Genomic DNA, 23,452 nt, shown 5'->3' with positions numbered 1-23,452 from the left:
ACCTCTGCAGGACGTCACCCCGTACATGAACCCTTCTCCCTTCACTGTGTCACCTAACACCCACGTCTCCCAAGTTTTCAACCTGTTCAGAACTATGGGCCTCCGGCACTTACCAGTGGTGAATGCGGTGGGAGAGGTGAGTCAGTTCAGTGGAGGAAGGCGAGTCCGCGGGCCTGCAGCTGCGCCAGCCTGTTGGCCATCCCCACCTTCTAGAAAGGACCTGTAGCCACAGCGCTGCGTGAGTCAGGGCTTCTCAGCCCAGAGCACACATCAGATTCCCACAGGGAGGTTTCTCAGATTCAAACCTCGACAGCTTCCGGAGCAGTAAGAATGAGGGGACAGAGTGGGCAGGTGGAACCTCCTGTAGCTTCAAAACCGGTCCCTCTTGTGTTTCTTATACGCTGTGTCCTGCATGGCCAGCAGATGTCACCAGCGGCTCACTTAGGGCCGGCTCTCTTCTTCACCCTTGACCTGCCAGCTGGTCAGGGTCAGTTCCCCACCTATTATGGGCATTTGTAACATTAAATGAGAGAACTTCGAGCAAAATACTTGGGGAGTTTTAAAAGATGGAGACTTCCAGTTTTTCTTTTTACAACTCTATTTTTTTCTTATGCAATATTGTTTGTAGAAAAATAAAACATAGATAAGCAAACAAAATACCAGACCGGATCCTACAGAGGTCGTCATGTTAATTTTCCAAGGTATAGCCTGCGTCTTTTTTCTCTGCATCTCAAAATAGACATTTTACGTATCAAGTTTCAGTGAAAATGTTACCACTACTTATACTGTTTAATACCCTAATTTTTCACTCAATGTATAAAAAAATTACTTTCAACGGCAGAAAACTTTCACTTGAAATATTTCCGTGGCTCGATAACACTCTGTTATATGGCCATCCAGTTACTTATTGAGTAGCTTTGTATTGTGGGATATGTACTTCAATTTCACGGCCGTCGTCACCCTTTTGAGGCTTTCCATACGTGTCGTCAGGTTGCCCTGCAGCAAGTGACACCTTTCTAGAGCAAAAGTGTCGGACAGCGGAACGCTGGCACACACAGCTGGGTCTGACGCGGGTTTATTGCAGTGGATCAAATTGTGTTCCTTGAAACACAACTGCACTGACAGTCCCAACACAGTTTATAGGGTGGGGCACCCACACCCGTGACAGATGTGTCAGTGCAGCAACTGTGGAAAATGACCATTTAGGAAAAACTGTTTCTCTAAACTCTTACACTCTACTTCTGTCACCAGATGCGCGGGGGTTTCCCCACATCAAGCAATTCTCTGATTCTCTGGACACCAGTTGCATGTCTGTCCTACAATTTAACTCACTGTCTACCTGGAGATAGCAGATCTCACACGTGAAGGGCTCAGTCCCACAAGATGGTCCCCACTTCAGATGTCCATGTCCGGGTTGTCACCTGTGCTTCAGACCAGCTGGCTAGAAATCAGTTTCCCACCACCCCCAGTCACAGAACGCAGGAAAACAGTTTACCTACTAGATTACTGCTTTATTGTGAAAGGATGTAACTCAGGAACAACTGGATGGAAGAGATGCACAGTGCAAAGTATGTGGGAAGGGACGTGGAGCTTCAGTGCCCCCTTCAGCACGCCACCCTCCTGGTACCTAACGTGTTCACCAGCCTAGAAGCGCTCCGAATCCTGTAGTCAGGGATTTTAAGGGACGCTTCAGTACATAGTAATGATTGATTACATTGTTGGCCGTTGGTGACCTAGTTACCTTCTAGCCCCTCCCCCCACACACACACACAGGTAGGGGGTGGGGCTAAAGTTCTAGTCCTCTAAACATGTGGTTGGTTCCCCTGGCAACCCCTCCCCATCCTTAGGGGCTTTATAAAAGTTTCATCATTAACATAAACTTAGGTATGGTTGAAAGGGGTTTGTTATGAATAATAAAAGACACCCTATTACTCTTATCCCTTAGGAAAGTCTAAGGGTTTAAGAGCTTTTTGCCAGGAATTAGGACGCAGACCAAATATACCGGGTTTCCCCGAAAATAAGACGTAGCCGGATGATCAGCTCTAATGAGTCTTTTGGAGCAAAAATTAATATAAGACTCGGTCTTTTATTATAGTAAAATAAGATACAGATTCAGATTTCAGCTGGCCCAACTACAGCCTTTTTGGAGCAAAATTTGTCCCATTGGCCTCCAGTTTATGAACCCTAGTTATCTGTTTATCTCGTTCCATCTAGAAATTAGGTAGCCTTTGAAGTGAGTGTCCCGACCACGTTGGCACGTCTGTTCATACCGCACGGGACCAGCTTCTGTCTCCTCTGCTCCTCGTGGCAGGCCAGGCGAGCTGTGTTCACTCATGTTGTTGCCCCCGTGGGTTTTACTGTGCAGGTGACTTGTGTCTTTTTCTCCTTTCCTAGATCGTTGGGATCATTACCCGTCACAACCTGACGTACGAGTTCCTGCAGGCCCGTCTGCGGCAGCACTACCAGACCCTCTGAGGGCCAGCCCACCCTCTCCTGGAGCGGCCCGGGGAGGCGGCTCGCGCGTGCTCTGCCACCACGGCTAGCTGGGGTTGGCCCGGGGCGCGGAAGGCTCCCAGTCACCCACTCGCTCGGAAAGCCTACCAGTCATCGAATGCTTTGTTGGTCAGAGATGCCGGGATGGTAATGAGCCATCAGAGTTGGGACTTGTCCGACTTTCTCAGCAAGTATCTTCCTGTTTCCTGCTCCCTGAGTTCCTACCATCTAGTGTTGGTGCAGGCGCAGGCCCCTCCACCCACTAGTGCCAGAGCCCAAGAGGGAAGTTAGGCCTCACACCCGCTGGAGGGCGACACCCACGGCCGTGTCCCTGGCCCCTCTTCGCGGCTCTCCTGGGGAACCCAGCTGTTGCCTTACACTACGCTGGGGAGACTGTGGCAGGGCCAACACTGGGGGAGTGCCAGTTGCAAAATTAAGTGAGTTACTAAATTCAGGAATTGGGCACTGAGAAAAGGACCCATGTTTCAGGGAGGCCTTCCTTCGCTGAGACTCAGCTTAACATCTGCAACATTTCATTTTATGGGAAACGTTCTGCTTCTGGGCTGTGAGCTCTGGTGCTCTGGTCTGGCCCCCGGGGTTTCAGTCTCCTTAGAACCACCACCTTCCAGAAGCACAAAGCATTCAAATCCCACTGATACTCTGAACGATAAGTCTGACAATAGAGTCAGGTTTCTATTTGCCCTGGTTTTTAACATTGAACTTTCTCTCCATTTCCCAAATTACATGGTCCCCTAGTGACACGTGTTTACCCTGATTTGTCCCTGCTCCTTTTCACCTCCACTGAATTACTACACTTAAGTTTTTACCTGCGTCTTCCTGGTAAAGCAGCCACAGTCAAGAGGATTTTAGCGTTACCCCACCCCCACCCCCACCGCAAGTTAACTAAAAGCCTAGCACCCCTACATAAACCTGCCCGGCTCTGGGGAATGGTACAGCTATTTCTGAAATGGAAAGGAGTGAGCTCTGAGCCAGTGACCACTACAAGGTACGTGATGTGGCTTGAAGCGCCTGAGTGTTAGGATAAAAACAGATGGTTTATTCGAGAAGGGTGTCTGCCCTTCACAAACCCGTCTCACTCCCCTGCCTACATCCCCAGCCTTCTGAGGGGCTCAGAAATGGAATCTTCAGGAGGGTCTGCCGTGCTGCCGGCTGGCTGTGGTAGGGAGGGGGAGAGAGGCTTCCTGCCAGCATGTGCCCCAAGCTTTGAGCATCAAACACAGGCAGCCTCCCTCCGTCTTTCAGTGACTTAGTTTGTCTCCAGGCTGACTGGCCCTCCCTCTGCACGGGTACCAGAGGGAACATTTGGGTGTCGGGCATTTGCACTTTCCTCTTCCTCTGCGCTCGCTCCATGTTTGTCAGCATCCTAGGCCCATCAGGCAACCCAGTGGCAGATGTGCTTTGGGTTTAAGATGGCATTCATTTGCATTTAGGTTTCGTTTTTTGTTGTTTTAAATCCTGGAAGTTGCCTGAGGGCATTGGTACCTGGCCCTGGCAACACCGTTCCCTTGCCCCCGGCCTCCTGTTGACTTCAGATGCCAGCCCCTTTCATCTGGGGGTGGGTGTCGGTCCCACTTTGCTGGCTCAGGTCTTGTGCTCAACACACATGAGGGAATAATAATCCCACTTAATTGAGTCAGCTGCTTCAGGATCTTTTCCAAGGGACTGTGGCCTCTTCCGTTCTTCCCATTTTCTTATCCCGTAGACCAAAAGGACTTGGACATCGAAGTATTTCAACCCCGGATGCACTGCATTTGTGAAATGTGGATGAAACGCCCAGTAAATTGTTCGTGAACTCACAAGGACCAAAAAAGGCAAGCCCTTCTAAATATGATTGTGTTCAACTAGCTGCCACTTTATTTTCGAGCAGCGTTCAGAGCTTGGCCACGTTGCTCCTTCCTTTTATGAAGAAGGAAACCAATTGCACAAGTCAGGACAATGTAGTGACGGCCCATCCTAGAAACTGAAATCTCCTCTTCCCAGCCCTCGCTGAAATTGGCAGAGCGAAAGTCCTGCAGGAGGACCCCTGGTCTCCAGGGGTCCGGGTCACCAGCCGCTGGCCTCGAGGCTGCCTGGGTGAATGTCGTTGAAATTTACCCCTCGTGCACATAGTGTTGCTCTTAAGTCACCAGATGTTCCCATCGGTGTAGTCCAGAGATAAACGGCAGAATGCAGATGCCTGCCTCGCCCTGAACTGACTGGGTGGCTGCCAAGGAGGACCCAAACCCAGGCCCCTTTGGAAAGGAACGTTGTTTTCTGTCCTCTGTTAACGTCTGTCCTTTCCAGATAAGATAAGCCCACACACAACCACTGCTCCACTTGTAACAAAGTAACTGGAAGCCTCGCTCCTATGATTTCTGTTAGAAACCTGCGTTTTCAGCATCTCACTATTACCTGCCCCATGACCTCCCGATGATCTGGCTCCTTCATAGATAAAATCCGCACGGGCTCTGGGTTTGGCAAGCGGTGATTGTGTTTTGTCTCCAGCTTGGTGTTTCGTGGTTCCCTGGCCAAGGGGCTGAGGGGGGGTGGGGCAGGAGTCCCTCCTGGCTGTGGGACCCTTGCACCTTGGGGGATGATTTGCTCTGACCTTGTTTAATGAACGGTTCCTGACTGGAATGGATGCTTGTTTGAGCCAACCAACCATCTGATGTTTCTGATGCAAAATTGCACGCTCACAGAGCCCTTGGTGACAAGAAAGCCTCAGGAAAGGCTGGAAGTGCCCTCTGGGGCCCGCAGTATTGATGTGCAGACAGTATTGCCCCGCGGCTCCTGTGGACCTTGGTCGTTTTGACAGCAGCTTCCTTCTCTGTTTGCACTGTTTGTTTATGTGATAATGTTAACTAATTCCACTGTGTATATAAATTGTACTTTTTGTTTAATTTGTAAAATTCTATTTTTATTTGAACTTTTGGAACTTGGAATTCTCCTTGTAACTTTAACAGGTCAGAATAAAACATCTTGGGGCCCGCCAGGTGGCTCAGGTGGTTGGAGCGCTGTGCTCAACACTGAGGTCGCTGGTGCGATTCCCACATGGGCCAGTGAGCTGCGCCCTCTACAGCTAAGATTGTGAGCAACAGCTCTCCCTGGAGCTGGGCTGCAATGAGCTGCAGCGGGCTGCTGTGTGCTCCTGTGGGCTACCAACAGCCGGTGGCCAGCGTAAGTGGCCAGCAGCCGGCGAGAGCTGCCATGAGCTGCTGTGAGTGGCCCACTGACAACTAGCGACCAACTGCCTCAGCAGGGGGAGCGCAAGGCTCATAACACCAGCATGGGCCAGGGAGCTGTGTCCTACACAACTAGACTGAGAAACAACTGGCTTGAACTGGAGTGGGGGGGGGGGAGAATAAAACATCCTCATTTGTCTCCTTTGTCCTTTTGTCTCCACAGTGTTCTTTCTTTAGTGGTACTTGGTTTTTATTTTACTCTTTCTAATATGTAAAAATTGCAAAGCTAGAATGTAGTTTTATTGTCTCAGAACTCGCCTGATACAGTTTTCCCAGCAAGACTTCATCACAGGAGACCACTTCCTACCTTAATAACCAATTTAGGCCTTTGGATCTTGGCAGAAACCAGAAAGGTACCTCTCTTCTGTTTCCCTTCCCTTTAACATTGTTCGATTTTGTTTGCTTAGCCTTTTCTCCTGTAAAAACCTGCCTATTCCTTCCAGCTGCTGCTTCCCAAAGCAATAGGTGGAGAATTCCTGCCAGTGCGTGTTTAGGAATTTGTCCCACTAGCAGATGCCCCTGATAGCCAACCAGAAGGAATGAAATTGATGCTGAGTCTAGATGTGTCAACCTCATGGCCAGCTTCTGTCGGTGCCATCTGTCATGGCTTTTTGTTCACTTCTGGTTTGGCCAGCAATGTGACTTTCTTTGTCTCTAATTGATCTGCTTCACGATGCCATTCTATCAGCAGTAGAAATGGTCTCAGTCCATTCAGGCCCTTCTATCTATCCCCAAGTTTCCTAAGTTCCAGAGACATTTTCTGTGTATTTGGCACTTTCAGTGGATTCCATTCAGTGAGAACCCACTGTGTCACGGTGACACCTTGGGAGTGCCCATCTCACCACCCTCCCCTCCTAGCAACTCCCACGCCCCCAGTGCCAGACCTCAGGAGCCTGGGGTGGACAGATTCTTCTTCCAATCTCTACCCTTGTCCTTCTCTGATCTTGTTTTTCTGCCCTTCTGTGTTTGAAATCCACATAAGGAATATTTTTATTGAAGTGGTTAGGTCATAATTTTTTCCCCACCTCCACTCCCTAACCATCAATTCACTTCTGCCCCCCCATTCCCTCTACAAGGAGTGAATTGCCACTTTATTACGTCTTTTCCCACTTTCTGTGCAAGATGAAGACAATTTCATGGACATGTATAGAGCAGGGACTGTGCCATGTGTGCCGGGGGCACTAATGATGCATTTAACCTCAAGGAGCTTGCAATCCAGGGACGCACACAACTGCGCACCAAGACAAACTGTCGGATAGTCAGGGAAGGCTTCAAGGAAGAAGTGGCATTCACCATGAGCCTTGAGGAAGAAGGTGTAGGTGTTCTCAGGAGCCCTGGATAAGGGACATTCCAGGTGGAAGGAACAGCATAAATAAGGTCATGGAGAAGTGACAGTATACATGTAGGGGTATTGGAGGAAGGTCATAGAAGCAGATGTGTAAAGTGAGGTGTACGTGTAACGGTGGGGAGATAGATTAGAGAACTACTTACTGCCTGTTGTAGATGAACTTAGTGCTTGGTTGTTTCTGCTTAGGACACCTTTTCAGAAGCAGATACAAAGGAATAGCATCTCTCCAGTGGCTCCCACCTCAGTAAAATCTACAAGTCCAGGCACCTTGGACCTGAATTAGGGAAAAGTGGTGGCTATTTTTTAAACACGTGTTAGTACCCCCAAAGGACATAAACTTGCAATTTGTGAGCATAGCAAACATTTCTTCACTTAGCTTTTTTTAAAAATGTTTTTCACTTGGCTTTTAAACCCAAGTTCTCTGCCTACTCTTCTTAAAATTAAAAGTGCAATTTACTCAGCCGCAGCAGCTAACTTTCCAAATGTACCAGAAAATTTACTGCCCTCATTTTATAAATGTCTTAAAAAAAAAAAAAAAAAAAAGCCGTCACCAAAAAGTACTCAGTCTGCAAAAACCACCTGTTATGTACAAGCTATGTTAGATGTAACCAGAAAAAAAGCTCAGATGTTTGTAAGTTCTGTTTTGCTTTTAATAAATAAGTGCTCTGAATCTGAGGAAATCTGAAAAATAAATGCCCTTTCTGTCTCCCAGGGCTTTTTCAAGATCTATGATGAGGCTGGAGTGAAAAAGCAGGTTGAGAACTGCAGTTGAGTACCCCCCACCCCGCCTCAAAGTAAAAAAGAAAAGAAAAAACAGGAGAGGGAGGAGGAAAAGAGGAAAGAATTTGTCCAAACCCACAGAATGTGAACTCCGTAAACTATGGACTTGGGGTGATAATGACGTGTCAATGCAGGTTCATCAACTGTAACAAATGTACCATCTGGTGGGGGATGTTACACGGGGAGTCTGAGCATGTGGGGGGCAGGGTGTCTCTAAGGCAATCTACTTTCTGTTTAATTTTGCTGTGAACCTAAAACTGCTCTAAAAAATAAAGTTTGTTAATTATTTTTTAAAGGGAGGAAGAAAGACACTGCGCATTCTTCTCTCCGAGAAAAGGTAAAATTGAAAAGGATGATCAGGCTGAATTATTTTACCCAGGAAACAGAAAGAAATCACGCCAACACAAGCTTTGGGCTTCTGTCCGTGGTGCTGAAGTTTATTCATTTTCAAATCTCTTTCAGTAACAGGTGAGGGTTTACCCTAAAATTTAATGCATGGGGTGAGAGAGAGGGGGAAGCCACAGTTAAGCCACTTGATCTACATTTAGCATAAAATGTGACAAATGTTAATAGGAGGCTGCAGCTTGAATAGGGTGCTTGTCACAACTCGGTATCATGGAGATGGGACAAAGTTGAGTGAGAGTCCCCAGGAGAAGAGGGTTTCTTGCAATCTGCCGGAGTCTGGCCATTATCTTCGGTACTACAAAGAGAACACAGACATGTTTGGTTCAGTGACCTGGCTCTACTGGAAACGTCAGCTTTATACGACTGCTCACTTCCCACCAGCCCCCTCTTCAGCCTGACGACCCACTGAATTTCATGAACTGGTAAACAAGTTGCTCATTAGAAGCTGGTCTATTGCAATTGACCTTTGGGGTCTGACAGTTCCAGAGAGGAACATGAACAGCCAATAGCCCAGCAGTATGAAGGTGACTTGGCACCATGAATGTTGGAAGGGTCCTGTTCTCGTGGCAGTCACTTTTTTCTCCTTGGCATTTTCTAAGCAGGCTATAGCTAGGAATGATGTCATTGTCCCAAGATTCATGGGGCACCCACCAAGTTGGGGCAGAAATTTCCAAGGGAGTAAGCTTCTATGCTGGTCCCTGTCCTACTGAAGCTGGCCCCTGGTGGTATTCTTTGACAAGGTGTGAGTCTCGATGAAAACACAATTTCCTTCCTCCCCATCCCCTTTCCATCCCGTTTTTCTTACCCGGAAGCTGTTGCAGCCGAGTCCACTCTGAGCTCCAATCCTGTCCATCCTGCCCCCGAAGCAGCTGGACCTCCGCAGGCTCCGAGGGGCAGCAATCAGTGCCCTCAGCTTGTTTTTCAGGAGGGCAGATCTATCGAAGGAGTCCCAGGGGCCCCGCCCAAGGGCACCCGCTTCTCTCTGGGCTGGGTTGACCTCCCCGGTCCAGGGAGGCACCTCAGGGAGGGGGCTGAGAGCTGCCCCAGCTTCCTCATTCTGCTCACTTAGTGCTTGTGGGGGCATGACCTCATCTTCTGAAGGCATCTTGTCCTCCAAATGGTCCAGCAAATTCTTTACAGAGGGAAAACACAAGGCAAGGAAGAGGTCTTACTGACTGGCAGATGTCACAAAGCCCCCTGGCCCCAGACCGTGCCCCCTTCCTGGCCCTACCTTAAAATCCATCAGGTCAGCGTTGGACACAGAGCTGTACAGGGGGTTAGCTCTGGTTTGCCCTGGGAACTGGAATGCCAGAAAGAGGAGGAAGCTGATGGTGATGGTGGAGATGGAGCCCATGCTGGCGTCAGTCAAGGAGTGGTCTGCTGCTTGCTGCCTCTTCTCTCTCCTCTCTGGTTTTCCACTACTGGCCTCCGTCCGTCTCTGTCTTCCAGCTGCCCTGCGCCTCCTCTTTTTATAGCCACCCAGCTCTCCGAGAGAGCAAGAGGGATGGAACCCTCCCCATTCTGTCACTTGCAGCGATAAAGCAGCTGAGTGAGGAGCCAGCAGAAGATGCCCTTTTAAAGTTATCTGTCCAGCAGAGCTTGTCACAGCCCCTCCGCCTTGAGCAGCCCCAACAACCCCCCGGGGACCTCGGCAGCAAGAGCCACATTCTTGTTGATTTGCCTCAAGAGGTTCCCACTTCAAAGGTGTGAGAAGAGCAAAAAAGAGTCCTTGGTTATCTCACAGCGATGCCTCAGGCTTCTTTCTCCTCGCAAGGCAACGGAACCCATGCGGGGAAAGCAGAGTGACAGTTGGCCAGTGCCCAGCTTGCCTGCTTGGTTTGCAGCTCAGCTGTCAGGGCCTCCAAATAAGGGTGGGAGAGGAGGAAATGGCAGACAGCTGGCTGCTCGGGACAAATTAGTCCAGATGCTCCAGCTGGCCTCACACCTGACTCATCAGCCGTGAGGGCAGAACCCCTCCCTCCAACAGGGCTGCCCTCACTCCTGCCGCTCACTCTCCATGGTCAGGTGAAGAGTTTTTCCCGGAGTACAAAGTCAGCGGGGAACCAAATGTGATGAATGTCCCAAGAATTCAGCTCCCAAATAGGAACCAAGAAAAGTTTTGGGAGCACAATCAGCCCTCTGCAAATCTTCCCCTCCAAGGTGTTGAGGGAGATAGGTGCTGAGAGGAAGGCGGACGTTTTCATTTCCCTGCTCATAGAAGCTCAGATTCTTTGAGTGTGAAACTTTAAATACCCCATCCTTCCCAGGAGAGCTCCCATGACGAGCTGGCTGATAGAGTGAGGTGGGAAGGGAATGTGGCACATGCAGTTTCCCTGAATGTCCTTCTCCGATGGCCAGGCAAGTGATGAGCCACTGGAGTCTCAGTTTTCCCGGCCCCCAAAGAGAAATAACAGGCAGCGAGGCTGCCCACGCTTACTGAGTGGTCTCCATTCCCTAAGCACTGAATTCAACGTTAGCATGTGATTCAACGCAGCGTACAATGGAAGGAAAGCACTGCATTTGCCGTGTTGAGAGACCTGCATTGTCGCCCCAAACAAACCAGTTCCTCATCGGTAAAAACTTGCCCCCTTCACCCCTCAGCGTTATCATGAGGCTCCAGTCAGCTAATAAAGTGTGAACTTGTTTTGAAGTGGAAAGTGTTATATAATTGCAAAATGCTGATACTCCTGCCTGCACTGTCAGTTGTAATGTGCCGGGAGCTTTATTTATGTGGATTATTGAATTTTCATCCCCATCCCCATGAGGTGGGTAGTAGTGTTCCCATTGACAGAGGGACAGAACTGAGGCTGAGCTTATGTCACTGGCCCGATGTCACCTGGCTCATAAGCGGCAGAACTAGGACTGGACCGCCAGGTCTGATTCCACTGCCCATGTTCTTAACCCATTTCACGGATACCGCTGCTTCTTACAAGCCCTTCAGGTACAGTCTCTGATGAAATGCACCCCTGTTCCCAATCTCTCAGGCTGCCTCCAAACAACAGCATCTCACCTGCCCCCTGCCCTGGGAGCTGTAGCTTTGTGTGCTTGGCAAGTCTGTGTGTGTGTGTGTGTGTGAACTGTCTCAAGAAAAGCACTACATCCAACCATAACCCACTGACATACTTCACACGTTTTGATCTACTTCACGGAAGCCCAGGAAATGTATTTTGATGATCCTCTCCCTCCTGACCAGACCCCTCCCCAGCTTGACCAAGCGGAAAGGCAGAAAGGCTGTTATACTTCAAGAGGGCAGGAAAGCAGGGCAGTGCGTGGCCAGAGAGCACGAGAAGTATCCAGGGTGATTTTATTCTAAGACAGAAGGAGAAAGGAGCCCTCTGCCGTAAGTGATTTGGGCCAGCCAAACTCAACTTGAAATCCGAAATGGGTGCAGTTCTGAGTAGGATCTCTGGGGGCAAAGAACCGTCATATCCTGGTGAGTCCCTGGAATGTGCTCAGAGCTTAATTGCCTGGTTGGCAGGGTTATTATTAGCGAAGAGGATTCAGTGAGCAGCCACGCTGGAGGGAATTGCGTGCGTCACACAGCGAGTCCCCTGGTGATGCCCTTTAAGATAGGTCTTTCATGTGGACGAAGACTTCCAGAAGGGCAACATGGCATGGCGGGTGGCCTCTGTCCTCAGCCACTTCTGAAGTCTGTAGGTGGCCCAAGAGAAGCAGAAGTCCCATCCAACGTTCCAGAAAGAGAATTTCAGAATTTGCCCACCTCCTTTTATTAAAGTCAATTTTCCTCCTCCGGAGTGAAACTAGAGTAGGGTATGAGTGTCATTTGTTGAGTTTATTCTGTTTGCCAGGGTTGTTTGTCTGTTGTTTGTTGGTGGAACGGGGCTGAAAGAAACAGAACAGTCAGTTTCATTGCTCTGAAGACTTTGTATAGAACCAATACCACCTCCTGCACTAACTGGCCCCAGTGAAAACAGACAATTCCCAAATACACTTACTACCCCAAATCCCACTAAAGCCTTTGACTTGAGCCTGAAACAAAAAAATGACTTGATGTAAAGTTTCTCTTCATTTCCATGTCCCTGCTCAACTTTGGTGTGTGTGGGAGGAGGTGTAGACATTTACTGGGGTGTTAAGAAGCCAGCCTGTAAGAGTGAGAGAGAAGAAAAGCAAAGGGCACAGAAAACCAGAGACACACACTTACCCCCTCCTCTCTCACTAGCTGAAAAATCAAAAGCCTTTATTTCTTTATCACTGGAAAGAAGTCATCTTTACTCATATAAGAAATGAACATTGCAAATGGGTGGGAGAATCCAGAATGGGGGCATCTCCCATTTCCAGCCCTGTGTTTGGCTTCACGTCCATCCATGGGGATGCTGTGGGCTGCTTCATGGAGCCATGAGGTCTTGCGAGGTCACATATGTGCAGGAGTGGTATGAAAAACCCATCACTTAATGCCTTCCATGCCCTTTTCTGAGACCAGCAAGTGATGAGCCACTGAAGACTCTCAGACCCAAATCATCCAAAGCAGAAGCCCCAGTTGGGAAAAATGGGTAGGACACTGTTGCATATTGAGGGATGGTTACTTCTGACTTTGAAAATGAGGGTCTGTTTCTTTGGTACAATATGGAGGTCACTGGGACTGGAAATGGGAGCAGGTTCTCCAGAAAACAAAGCCCAAAGAAAAATTCATTTGTTAAAGCTTTATGGGGGATCCAGTTCAAAGGAAGAAATAGCACAGAACAAAAGAAAAGTGAGGTAGTGTGTTAGTTAGCTACTGCTGTGTAACAAGTTACCCCAAACCTTAGCAACTTAAGAAAACACACATCTATCATCTAAGAGTCTCCATGGGTCAGGAATGTGCCCTGCTTCCTGGGTGCTCCTTGCTCAGAGCTCTCACAGGTGCTGCAGTTAAGATGTTGGCCAGGGCTGTGGTTATCTCAAGGCTTGGCTGGGGAATATGCTTCTATGCTCCCTTCTGTATCTGTCGGCAGGCCTCGGGTCCTTGCTGACTGTTGGCTGGAGGTGTCAGTTCCTTGCCACATGGGCCTCTCCATAGAGATGCAACTGACTTTCTTTAGGGAGAGAGAGGGAAATTATGTAAACCACAGTCTCTCTGTAGCCTAATCTGGGAAGTGGTGTCCCATCATTTTTGCAGCACTGTGTTCATTAGAAGTGAGTCACAAGGTCCAGGCCACACTAAAAGGGAGGAAATTACAAAGGGCATGGATGCTGGGAGATGATCGTTACTGGGGGCCATCTCAGAGGCTGCCCACCACAGGTAGGGAAAGAGAGAGAGCAAATATAAGGTGATATGCTACCAAGCTGGCCACAGTTTTGCAAAAACACCTCAGTGGCTGGTTGGTCATGCTGAACATCTCCAGAGAGCTTCTTGGAGCCTGGCACAGTGGACCAGTCTGTGAGGAGAGAAAAGGGTGAGGGCACTACAGTAGATCCGTAGGGTGCTGTCACAAAGCACCACAAACTGGGTGGCTTAAAACCACCGAAATGCTTCACAGTTCTGGAGGCTAGCAGTCTGAAATCAAGGTGTCAGGAGGGCTCCCTCTGAAACCTGTGTGGGAGGACCCTTCCTTGTCTCTTCCAGCTTCTAGTAGCTGTGGGCGTCCTCCGTTCCTTGACTCGCAGATGCATCTCTCCAGTCTCTGCCTCCATCATCACATGGCCATCTTCCCCATCTGTCTGTCTGTCTCTTCTTAATAAGGACACCAGCCATATTGGAGGAGGAGACCACCCTACTCCAGTATGACCTCATCGTAACCAATTACATCTACGATGACCTTATTTCCAAATAAAGTCCCATTCTGAGGTTCTGGGGCTTTAGGACTTCAACAAATCTTTCAGGGGGACCTAATTCAATCCATCACAAGCACTTTATCTGTGGGCCCCTTTCCGTTTCCTGTCTCTCACTGGTCAAAAAGCCACCACCACTCTTACCCCACCCCTGCCCCAGGGCATTAAGTCCCCTGCACTTCTGTGTTACCCAGTTCCTTCAGGCAGTGGCCAGGGAAAAGAGACTCCCTGGTCCAGTCCGCTGATGGACTGGCCTGGCAATCCCTCCTTGCCAGTTGATCCTGTTGGGGTGATATTGGAAGTGGAGGGGGTGTCGGATAGCAGCATGAGAACCAGGTCAGCTACTGCTAAGGCTGCGTTAGCCAGGAAGCCAGAGGCTGAGCAGGTATGAGGCAGGCCATGAATCAGCTACAGGACCCCACTGTACGCCAGCACTTCACATGGGGCTGGCACATACTGAGTCTTTAGAATGTTTGAATCAATGATTGAATATGAAAGATTGAATCAATGAGTTTGCCTTCAGTGCCTCTCCTCTACCTCCCCCTGCCACACACACACAAAGTACATACTTCAGTGTCCAGCGCTGCACCTTGCCCTCCCTGGGGACCTCAAGGGAGGGGGAGTCACCCTCATGCTGAAGCATGAAGGTTCTGCTCTCTCCCCAGTGCAGGAAGAGCCAGATCAGGGAGTCTGGGGTGGAGAGGCCAGTTAGGAAGCTGACCAATGTTTGCATGAGTGGCGAGGGTCTAAACCAGGAACGGAAGTGAGGCTGGTGTGTAGGAGGTGCCTGAAGGAAAGAGGAGTGGACCTGGGTGCGTGCCTGGGTGATTCAGAGGGAAAACAGAGCCAAGGAAGATTCCCAGGGCTCTAATCATTGAGGGTGGGGCCCTGGGAGAAGGTTTAAGCATTTGAGAGCAGTTTCTTAGTTTGGGTTCTCCTGAACCTGAGACAAGGATTCAAGCAAATGAGTTTATTTTGGAGACAATCCCAGGAAACATCAGAGAGAGGGGACATGACCAGGGTAAGAAGGAAGCTAATGACCACCATAGGCTCCGGTTTCACCCCCCTTCCTGCAAAGGACTGTGGGAACCAGTGTGAGATGGATGTCACTTGTGACTCTAGGGTGCGGGGGTTTTTGAACGCCCACTCCTGCCAAATGTGGGTTGACTGCTGCTCCTGGTCCTATGACAACTTCCCAGCACTTCCTTCCTGTCCCAGAGGGAGCCAACTGGGCTCCGGCAGCCAGAGGAAGTCCTCGGGCAGGACGGTGCAGTGCTGCTGGGTGGAAGCAGGGTTGGTGTGCCCGGAAGCGGAAGTGGCAAGGGCAGGGGCTGAGTGCGGCCGAGACAAGAGAGCTCCGGGCACAAGAGTGGGGTCCGTGTCCCAGGGCAGGTAAGGAGCTTGGTTTTAGAAATACTCCAGGAGGGGCCGGCCCGGTGGCTCAGGCGGTTAGAGCTCCATGCTCCTAACTCTGAAGGCTGCCGGTTCAATTCCCAAATGGGCCAGTGGGCTCTCAGCCGCGAGGTTGTCAGTTCAATTCCTCGAGTCCCACAAGGGATGGTGGGCAGCGCCCCCTGCAACTAAGATTGAACACGGCACCTTGAGCTGAGCTGTCTCCCGGATGGCTGTTGGTTGGAGCATGTCCTCTCAACCACAAGGTTGCTGGTTCGACTCCCACAAGGGATGGTGGGCTGTGCCCCCTGCAACTAGCAACGGCAACTGGACCTGGCTCTGAGCTGTGCCCTCCACAACTAAGACTGAAAGGACAACAATTTGACTTGGAAAAAAGGCCTGGAAGTACACACTGTTCCCCAATAAAGTCCTGTTCTCCTTAAAAAAAGAAAAAGAAAAAGAAATACTCCAGGACATTAGCTCTGTGGGGCTGGATCCCAACCCCATGAGAGAAGGAGGTCACTTGGTGGAATCGGACTGATCATGAAAGCTAAGGCCGTGCATGAAAAATCCTAGAGACAGAGTGTGGGGACAGAGCCCCAGAGAGCAGTTTCCAGGCTCTCGGCCTCATGTGGAAAGGTGCTGGCTCAGGTAGTAAATGGCCAGCACCTGTGATTGGATGGCCATCAGCTGTGGCTAGTTGGCCGTCAGCTGTAACCAGTTAGCCATTGGCCACTAATATAACTGCTGTGGCTAAGCTAGCAAACGTGGATTGCCGCTAGCGAGTGGGGTGGGTTTGTTGGCAGAGAAGCAGACGGCAGATTGCACATTGTGTGGAGCCTGCTTCCCATATTTCCAAACCAGATGCCAGCGAGACCATAGTGGTACCCATGGCTCCGTGGGTGTTCCTTTCTGGCCTCGCCATATCCTGCGTTTTTGTGCAGGGAGCGGGATCACAGACCCCGAATGACACAGAGATAGAAAGCTGAGAACAAAGACAAACGGCCAAGTTCATAATATTTTTTAGACCTGGCTCTGCAGGAAGAGAAATGCTTTTTTCCCCCTTGCCTCCAATCACTCTCAGAAGAGTCCAAGCTGTCACAGGAGGGATGGAGAGGGGCTCAGCAGTTTTTGAGAATGTCACAGGTGCAGGACCAGCAATGAGATGAAGCATTCAGGCCCAACACTGTCCTGACTCATGTAACTTCAGCACGGCTCCCAGCAAAGCCGGTCTACCCTCTACTGAAACTCCTCCCAGCTCGGAAGCCTCAGGCTAGACCTCCTTGGGTCTGTTTTCACCAGCACATCTTTCTGGGAAGATTAAAATGACAAACATCCATGAAGATATATCATCTGGCAGCTTCTTTGCAGGACGAGGTTGGTAAGAGGGAAGTCAGAGATGTTAAGTCCATGGCTATAAGCTATGTACGTGGGGGGTAAGAGGGGTGTTTCAAGGGGCCAGGGTCACAGGTGAGGGAGGCTGGTTTTAAGGGGCATCCGTAGACAGTGTATGTGCTGCCCTGCTGCCCACAAACACCAAACACAGGGACAACTCAATGAGACGTCACTCCATTGGGTACATCGGGCCACCCAACCCCCATCCTCCAGGAGTCCCGTTTGGCTCCTTAGCATTTGCTTTCGGGGTCTCTTTCCCGGGAAAAGCCCAATAACAGGCTGTATCTGTATCATATATACCATCTGAGCCCTATTTATGGAAGAGCAGGATGTCCTGGAAGAATTCTGAAGTGCTGGCTGGGTTTGGGGAGTGGATGTTCTGGGAGGGGTCTTCTTCGTCACCTTCGTCACGAGCAGAGAGGAAAGGTTGCCAACAGGCAGTGGCACCAAATGTTGAACTGAGTGATACCATTCGGAGGGGAAACTTCCATCCTACCGGGAAGCCTAATTCACTGACTTGGGAGAGGCCAAGTCAAGGGGTTAGGGGCCTGGGTGCTGGGGCCAGGATGGGTGGGCTTGAATCTTGTCTCTGCCAAGATCCTGATCCTGAGCAAGTTAACATGGCCTCTCTGTGCCTCAGTTTTCCCCATCTGTGAAATGGGAGCCAATAAGAATTCTTACTTTGTAGAGTTTTTGTGAGAGTTGTGTAAGTTAATGAAACTGTACCTGGAACTTAATGAAGCCTCTCTAGACGTTCACTATTCTAATTGCTCATTGCCCTCCCTGAGTCAGAAACATTAGGCGAAGCTGGCTCACCGTTTTGTTGGAAAATAAGTTGCTCCCAAAACCTCATTTTTAAATCCTTGTTGATCTCATTAGGTGTCCATAACCTCTGATGCACACTGGGGTCAAATGAGAAACGGCACAAAGACCCACAGCTTCAGGTTCCCCTCTCCCTCCCTCAAAGAAACATTGCTGGGAAGAGCAGAAAGGCTGTGAGAGTGCAGTTCAACGCCAGGGGCTCAGGGAGACGGCACAGGCTTCAGAGTTGCTCGGATCTGCACTCAAATCCCAGCGATGGCATTGAGTGGCCGCATGGTCTCAGGTAGGACACTTCATTTTTTTCTGAGTCTCGGTTCTCACATCCATAAAACGGGGGGATAAGAATAATCCCGTCTCCTTTAGCTGAGTTGGACCATAAAAGACATGGCGAAGGGAGCAGAGGCCTGGGACCCTAAAAAGCAGGGACAGGCTCAGTAGTTGTTCAGAAGGATGCAGGGTGAGGGGCCCACAGGGGACAGGGCAGGGATCCCTTCCCGGACTCCCTGCTGACAGCAGCACAGTAGGATTCTGGCGTTTGTCTCCTTTTCTGCCTTAGAATGAGGGCCTTCTCTCTCAGGGCAGGAAGGAAGTGATGCTGCAGGGTCCCAGGGAAGGGGCACCCTGAACTGCTGGGCCTCTTGTCAGACACTTCTAATCTTATGGGCTTGGGAAATGAAAATGCTATCAAACTCAGGTTTTGAAAGCTCCTTTCAGGATGACATCAGGAATTGAAGGCTTGAAGCTGAGGTTTGCGTCAGGATAAGGGGCTCACTCCCCGCCCCCCTTCAGGAATGCAAATGAGCTAGTGGTGTGCGCGTGTGTTTGTGTGTGTGTGTGTGTGTGTGTATACATTCACACGCGCATGCACACACACACTGCCCCCAGTCTCTGAGATTTTAGGTTAGACCTTCTGGAAACAACAAACACCAGGGAGAGTGGAATTCTAATGGAATTGCAGGCAGAGGAAAGAGGAGTCGGGCAAACACTGACACACACGCTCACGTTGCACAGATACATCAGGCACCATTCCTCTCTCAGGGAGAAACTGCCGGGCTTTGAAAAGCAGTTTCTGGGAAGTGTCTGAAATGCTTGAGGTATTTCTAGACATTTCAGAACATGAAAAACCCTTAAAAAAAAAAAAAAAAGAAAGCCCCCTCCCCACTCCACCCTTGTTTGACCAGCTCTTGAGACCATGTCCCTACCCCGTCGTTAAGACACTTTTGGGACCTCCAAAAAAACACAGAGTTTGGAGTTTCTTTTTTGAAATGATGCATTATTTTGAATGTACAAAGACAAAACTGTTTCAAAAGAAAAAGCTTTAATGTTGATTTTATCTCACCATGGAAAATTTGTGCTCAAAAGTGAAAACTGAATTACATAAAACAATCAAATAAATATTTTTTTAAAAAGTAAGCAGGAGTTGCTTCAAAGGAGACCAGAGTTGATGACGAATCAAGTGCCAGTGTCTGCCGCCAGGATTTCCTCTTAATCTTCCACCACTGTGGGGGCGGAGAAGGAGGGTGATGATGGTGTCAGGGTGGGAGAGTGAGGCAGGCTCTGAGCTTCCCCTCACTGTGTGCCATCCCTGCCACAGCCCCCCAACCTCGGCTGATCTAGATATTTGAAAATTTGCAATAATTCATCTCTCAGTGCCTCAGTTTCCTCATCTGTCAATAGGATTATGGCCACCCTGATGATCCTGCCCTCTGCCTTTGCAGCCATAGACAGTTAATGGGAAACCAGAAAGAAAATGTGGGGGCAGATGGGTGGCTCAGTTGGTTAGAGCGTGAGCTCTGGGCAACAGGGCTGCAGGTTCGATTCCCACATGGGCCAGTGAGCTGCGCCCTCTGCAACTAGAATGAAGTCAATCAGCTTCCGCTCAGCTCCTGGGTGGCCGGATGGCTCAGTTGGTTGGCTCTCAACCACAAGGTTGACGGTTCAACTCCCATCCGAGGGATGGTGGGCTGCGCCCCCTGCAACTAACAGCGGCAACTCGACCTGGAGCTGAGCTGTGCCCTCCACAACTAAGATTGAAAGGACAACAAACAACTTGACTTGAAAAAGTCCTGGAAGTACACACTGTTCCCCAATAAAGTCCTGTTCCCCTTCCTCAATAAAATCTTTAAAAAAAAAAAAAAGAAGGAAAATGTCTAGGGCTCTTTCTGCTTCCAGGAGGAGCTGCCAGACATGCTGGATGGCACCCTAAAGCAATTTGGACCTTTTGATAACAGGTACAGGAGGAGGATTGAACGTGGGTGGGTCTCATGGGCTTGGTAACATTGAATATTTCCAGAAAGGCACTCCTTGGCCCTGAGAACTGTCAGCAAGAGGGAGCAATGTCCAGGTGTCCCTTTCTCAGAGTGTGGTCCCCAGAGGCAACAAACCCAGAAGGGACTCTCATGGTGGAACACCCAGGAATGAGGGTGGGTGTGGCCAAGGTGGCAGGGAGGGAGCTCACCATTGCAGCCCAGGCGACTGATGGAGTTGATGCGATCCATCTTCTGCCCAAAGCAGCCGAAGCCAGGCCTTATCGTGGGGACTTGTCGTCTCTGCTTGGGCTGGAAGTCGCTGGGCCCAAGGCTGCCAATGGAATCTGCCCGTTTGGCCTCCCAGTCTTCTACAGAACGACTGTCCTGCTGGTGGGGCTTTGGGGCCATCTGCTCTTCCTGCTGCTCTGAAATCTTGTCCTGCAGATGGCCCAGTAGTTTTTGCGGTGGGTGGGGATGCCTGAGGTTTGGGAGCCCGAACCTGAGCCCAACCACCTTTGATGGCTCCCTAGTGAACCGACCGCCTGGCTCCCAGTCTCACCACTTTCTGATTCCCGAGGGAGGGTGAAGACTGCTTGTGACAGTAGGCGGAGACCCGTTCACTGCTGCTGCCTGGCCCTCCAGGACCGAGGGGTTTATGCAGTCTAGCAGTGCTCACCTGTACTTTGAACAGTTCCATGGCAGGGCCTGGACCACCCATAGGGTGGGAACGACCTCCTGGCGGTGAGAGGTGCAAGAGCAGGAGAAGCAGGAGCGCCCGGGGTAGCGCCATCTGGGGGTCCATGTGGCTGGAGGGGCGGAGGTTGCTGCTGCTGCGTCTGGGTTCACGTCTCACCTCCTCGCGGCCCACGGGTGCTCTACTGGATCCTTGGGTGCCCAAAGCCTTTTATCCTGGGCCCGGGATCCTGGCTGGCCCTGCCCTCCATGGTTATCTAGATTTACCACCCGCATTCGCTCGGGCTGAGGTCAGGGCGGGGGAATGCACCCTTCAGTGCCTTCGACCTGTACTCCTCGGGATAGAGCCTGGGAAGAGCAGGCCTTGTGTAGAAATGGGCCGGGCAGGAGGCGGGAGCACGCGGGAAACGCCAACGGGTCCCTCGTCTCCTGCTTCCTCCTTTCCTGCAAAAATCCCAAGGGCCTTAGAGCAGCGCTTTCTTTTTCCTCCCCACCCCCAACCATTCCTGGAGAGGGACAGGAAAACTCCAGCTTATGGAGGCCCGATGCAAGTGCGGGGCGGGTGGGGTGACGCAGAGTGAGAACAGCCTCAGCCAGCTCCCACCACCGCAGAGCGTCTTCTCTCTCTTCGCAAATTCTCTCACCAGCCTGTAAACTCCGCACTCCTGGCTCTTTGCACCCTGCCGGGTCTCCCTGTGCCCTGACCGCTGTCCGTGGTTCTGATCTCCCTGAGCAAACTCAACGCAAAAGGTCTTGCTCCCTTCAACACAGTCTAGCCAGAAAGACAAGTGTGGGGCAGGGGCAAGACCCCACCCCACCCTCCCACAACCCCTGCACTAGGATGCTAATTCTCCAATGTCACCTGATTAAAAGCCTGGGTATGACAAGGACTTTCTGGAATGCTGACCCGGCTTTCATCCCTTAAAGGGTAGAGCTGATTTGGCTGGAATTTTGAGAGGCAAGGCCCAGAGATGAAGTCATCCAGGAATGCCTTCTATCAAATCTCCTCCAGGTGCCAACACCTCCTCTCCATCACCAAGCCAACATATGACGGGAAAAGCAAGGATGACTGGAAGATGCTTATCTATTTGGTGGGGCCCTAGAGGTGTGAGGAGTGCCCTCCCCCAGGCCTTCTTCATCTGCTCATCCATGATCTAATTCCTATTAGCAGATGGTCTGGACCTCCCATCTGTGATTACAAATGAGGCTCCAAAAAAAATAATGGCTCTGGGAAGAGACACAGATTAAATCCCCTGAAAGTATGCATGACCGATGTCACCACCCCTTCCAGATAACTTGTGTTAACAAGCAGTAGGATGAGGGAGCAGTGTTGTTCAGGAAGAGAGATTGACCATGACAGAAGTGGAGGAAGGGACAATAAGGGGCAGAAGCCAGGACCGCTAAGCAAATTTTGCCTTAAAAAAAAAAAAAAAGTCAGGGGCCAGCCCGGTGTCTCAGGCAGTTAGAACTCCATGCTCCTAACTCCGAAGGCTGCCAGTTCGATTCCCACATGGGCCAGTGGGCTCTCAACCACAAGGCTGCCGGTTCAACTCCTCGAGTCCAGCAAGGGATCAGTGGGCTGTGCCCCCTGCAACTAGAAAATGGCAACTGGACCTGGAGCTGAGCTGCGCCCTCCACAACTAAGATTGAAAGGACAACAACTTGACTTGGAAAAAAGGTCTGGAAGTACACAGTGTTCCCCAATAAAGTCCTGTTCCCTTTCCCCAATAAAATCTTTTTTAAAAAAATCAGCATCTGCCAGGTATGGAGTGAGAAAAATACTGTTATTTTTCCTCATGTTTCAGATGAGGAAACTGAGCTCAGAGAAATTAATTTACTTTCTTAGGGTCACACAATTAACAAGTGGTGAAGCCTAGATTTCAACCCAGGCAGTCTGGTTTCAGACCTGAAGCTCTTAATCACTACCAGGGAGATTGCAAGATGCTTCTACTAAAAGGAAAATTAGATTAATGAGTTGTCATCTCTCAAGTTACAGGGAGCTGTGCTGTGAGGGTATGTAAGTCTGGCGGCTGTGCATGCTTATGGTAAAGTTGAGCATTTTGCAGATGAAGATAGGGGAAAGGCATGTAAAGATGCCAATCCTGGGAAGATTCTGGGGTCTGGGGCAGTGTGTGTGTGTGTGTGTGTGTGTGTGTGTACATACACATACATACCACAGGAAGACTATCCAAAGACTTAGTGGCAGTGAGAGAGAACAAAATCCAGTCAAGTGCAGAGCTGAGTCAAAGGGTTGGGGGCTGCCAAGGGTGTGGAGTCCCTCATGCTGGGTGGCATGAGGTCAAGGGTTTGGGGCAAGACAAGAGTCATTCAACCAGCCCCTATCAAGAACTGACTGCATCTAAGCTGAGCCTCGCTTTGCTCTTCTGCAAAATGGACATATGCTCCCTCCTTGTAGGCGTTCAACGGGAGAAAATGATGTCTGCAAAAGCCCAAGGCAGTGTGGAAAAAGAATTCAGAATGAGTGTGAGATTTTGTCCTTGTACTGTGATCTCACTGGGGAAACAGTCACCCAAAAGGAAACAACTAAGTGCTAAGTACTCTGACAGTTGCTACCTGCCCCAGTGGACAAGATATGGGAGACTTTAGAGAAGAAACAAGACTGAATGCATAGGGCAGGATGACATAGTATCAATCAGCATTCACACCAGATCATGCCCCACAAACATTTATTGAGTGTCTACTGTATGCCATGCACTTTCCACTTCTATTAAATGGAGTTAATTATACCATGTGTGTCACGGTATTGACACCTAAGGATTAATGAGATGGTATATGTGGCAGGCTGCATAATAGCACCCCAAAGATGTCTGTGTCTTAATCCCCAGAACCTGTGAATATGTTAC

At 50.0% G+C, this 23,452-nt stretch overlaps 3 protein-coding genes across 4 annotated transcripts in view; 1 reads left to right on the top strand and 2 right to left on the bottom strand.

Annotated features, from left to right (window-relative positions):
- CLCN6 (chloride voltage-gated channel 6) overlaps nucleotides 1-5,883 on the top strand; it is a 29,408-nt gene extending 23,525 nt beyond the window's left edge. For both annotated transcript variants that reach the window (XR_012497061.1, XM_019756293.2), the window contains exons 22-23: nucleotides 11-136; nucleotides 2,395-5,883. Coding sequence is in view for 1 of the 2 variants with exons in the window: in XM_019756293.2 (XP_019611852.2) it covers nucleotides 11-136; nucleotides 2,395-2,475 (207 nt within the window). In the remaining variant the exon portion in view is untranslated. The remainder of the gene's footprint in view (nucleotides 1-10; nucleotides 137-2,394) is intronic.
- Nucleotides 5,884-8,272: 2,389 nt separating this feature from the next.
- Nucleotides 8,273-9,774, bottom strand: NPPA (natriuretic peptide A). Its single transcript, XM_019756322.2, has 3 exons — nucleotides 9,500-9,774; nucleotides 9,074-9,400; nucleotides 8,273-8,563 (listed from the first exon to the last, which is right to left on the bottom strand). Exons 1-3 carry the CDS (start codon nucleotides 9,620-9,622, stop codon nucleotides 8,552-8,554), a joined length of 462 nt encoding a protein of 153 aa, XP_019611881.1. The 5' UTR covers nucleotides 9,623-9,774; the 3' UTR covers nucleotides 8,273-8,551.
- Nucleotides 9,775-18,953: 9,179 nt separating this feature from the next.
- NPPB (natriuretic peptide B) lies at nucleotides 18,954-21,440 on the bottom strand. Its single transcript, XM_019756323.2, has 3 exons — nucleotides 20,572-21,440; nucleotides 20,105-20,333; nucleotides 18,954-19,145 (listed from the first exon to the last, which is right to left on the bottom strand). Exons 1-3 carry the CDS (start codon nucleotides 20,695-20,697, stop codon nucleotides 19,132-19,134), a joined length of 369 nt encoding a protein of 122 aa, XP_019611882.2. The 5' UTR covers nucleotides 20,698-21,440; the 3' UTR covers nucleotides 18,954-19,131.
- Between the last annotated feature and the right edge of the window lie 2,012 nt (nucleotides 21,441-23,452).

The sequence above is a fragment of the Rhinolophus sinicus genome, linkage group LG06 (assembly GCF_036562045.2).
Source record: "Rhinolophus sinicus isolate RSC01 linkage group LG06, ASM3656204v1, whole genome shotgun sequence".
Taxonomy (NCBI): Eukaryota; Metazoa; Chordata; class Mammalia; order Chiroptera; family Rhinolophidae; genus Rhinolophus; species Rhinolophus sinicus.
This window is presented reverse-complemented; position numbering and strand designations above follow the sequence as displayed.

Coding starts and splice junctions, on each gene's coding strand:
- NPPA (XM_019756322.2), bottom strand. CDS start 9,622: ATGGGCTCCATCTCCACCATCACCATCAGCTTCCTCCTCTTTCTGGCA. Junction 9,401..9,499: donor CTGACCTGATGGATTTTAAG/GTAGGGCCAGGA, acceptor CCCTCTGTAAAG/AATTTGCTGGACCATTTGGA.
- NPPB (XM_019756323.2), bottom strand. CDS start 20,697: ATGGACCCCCAGATGGCGCTACCCCGGGCGCTCCTGCTTCTCCTGCTC. Junction 20,334..20,571: donor TGGAACTGTTCAAAGTACAG/GTGAGCACTGCT, acceptor GGCCATCTGCAG/GACAAGATTTCAGAGCAGCA.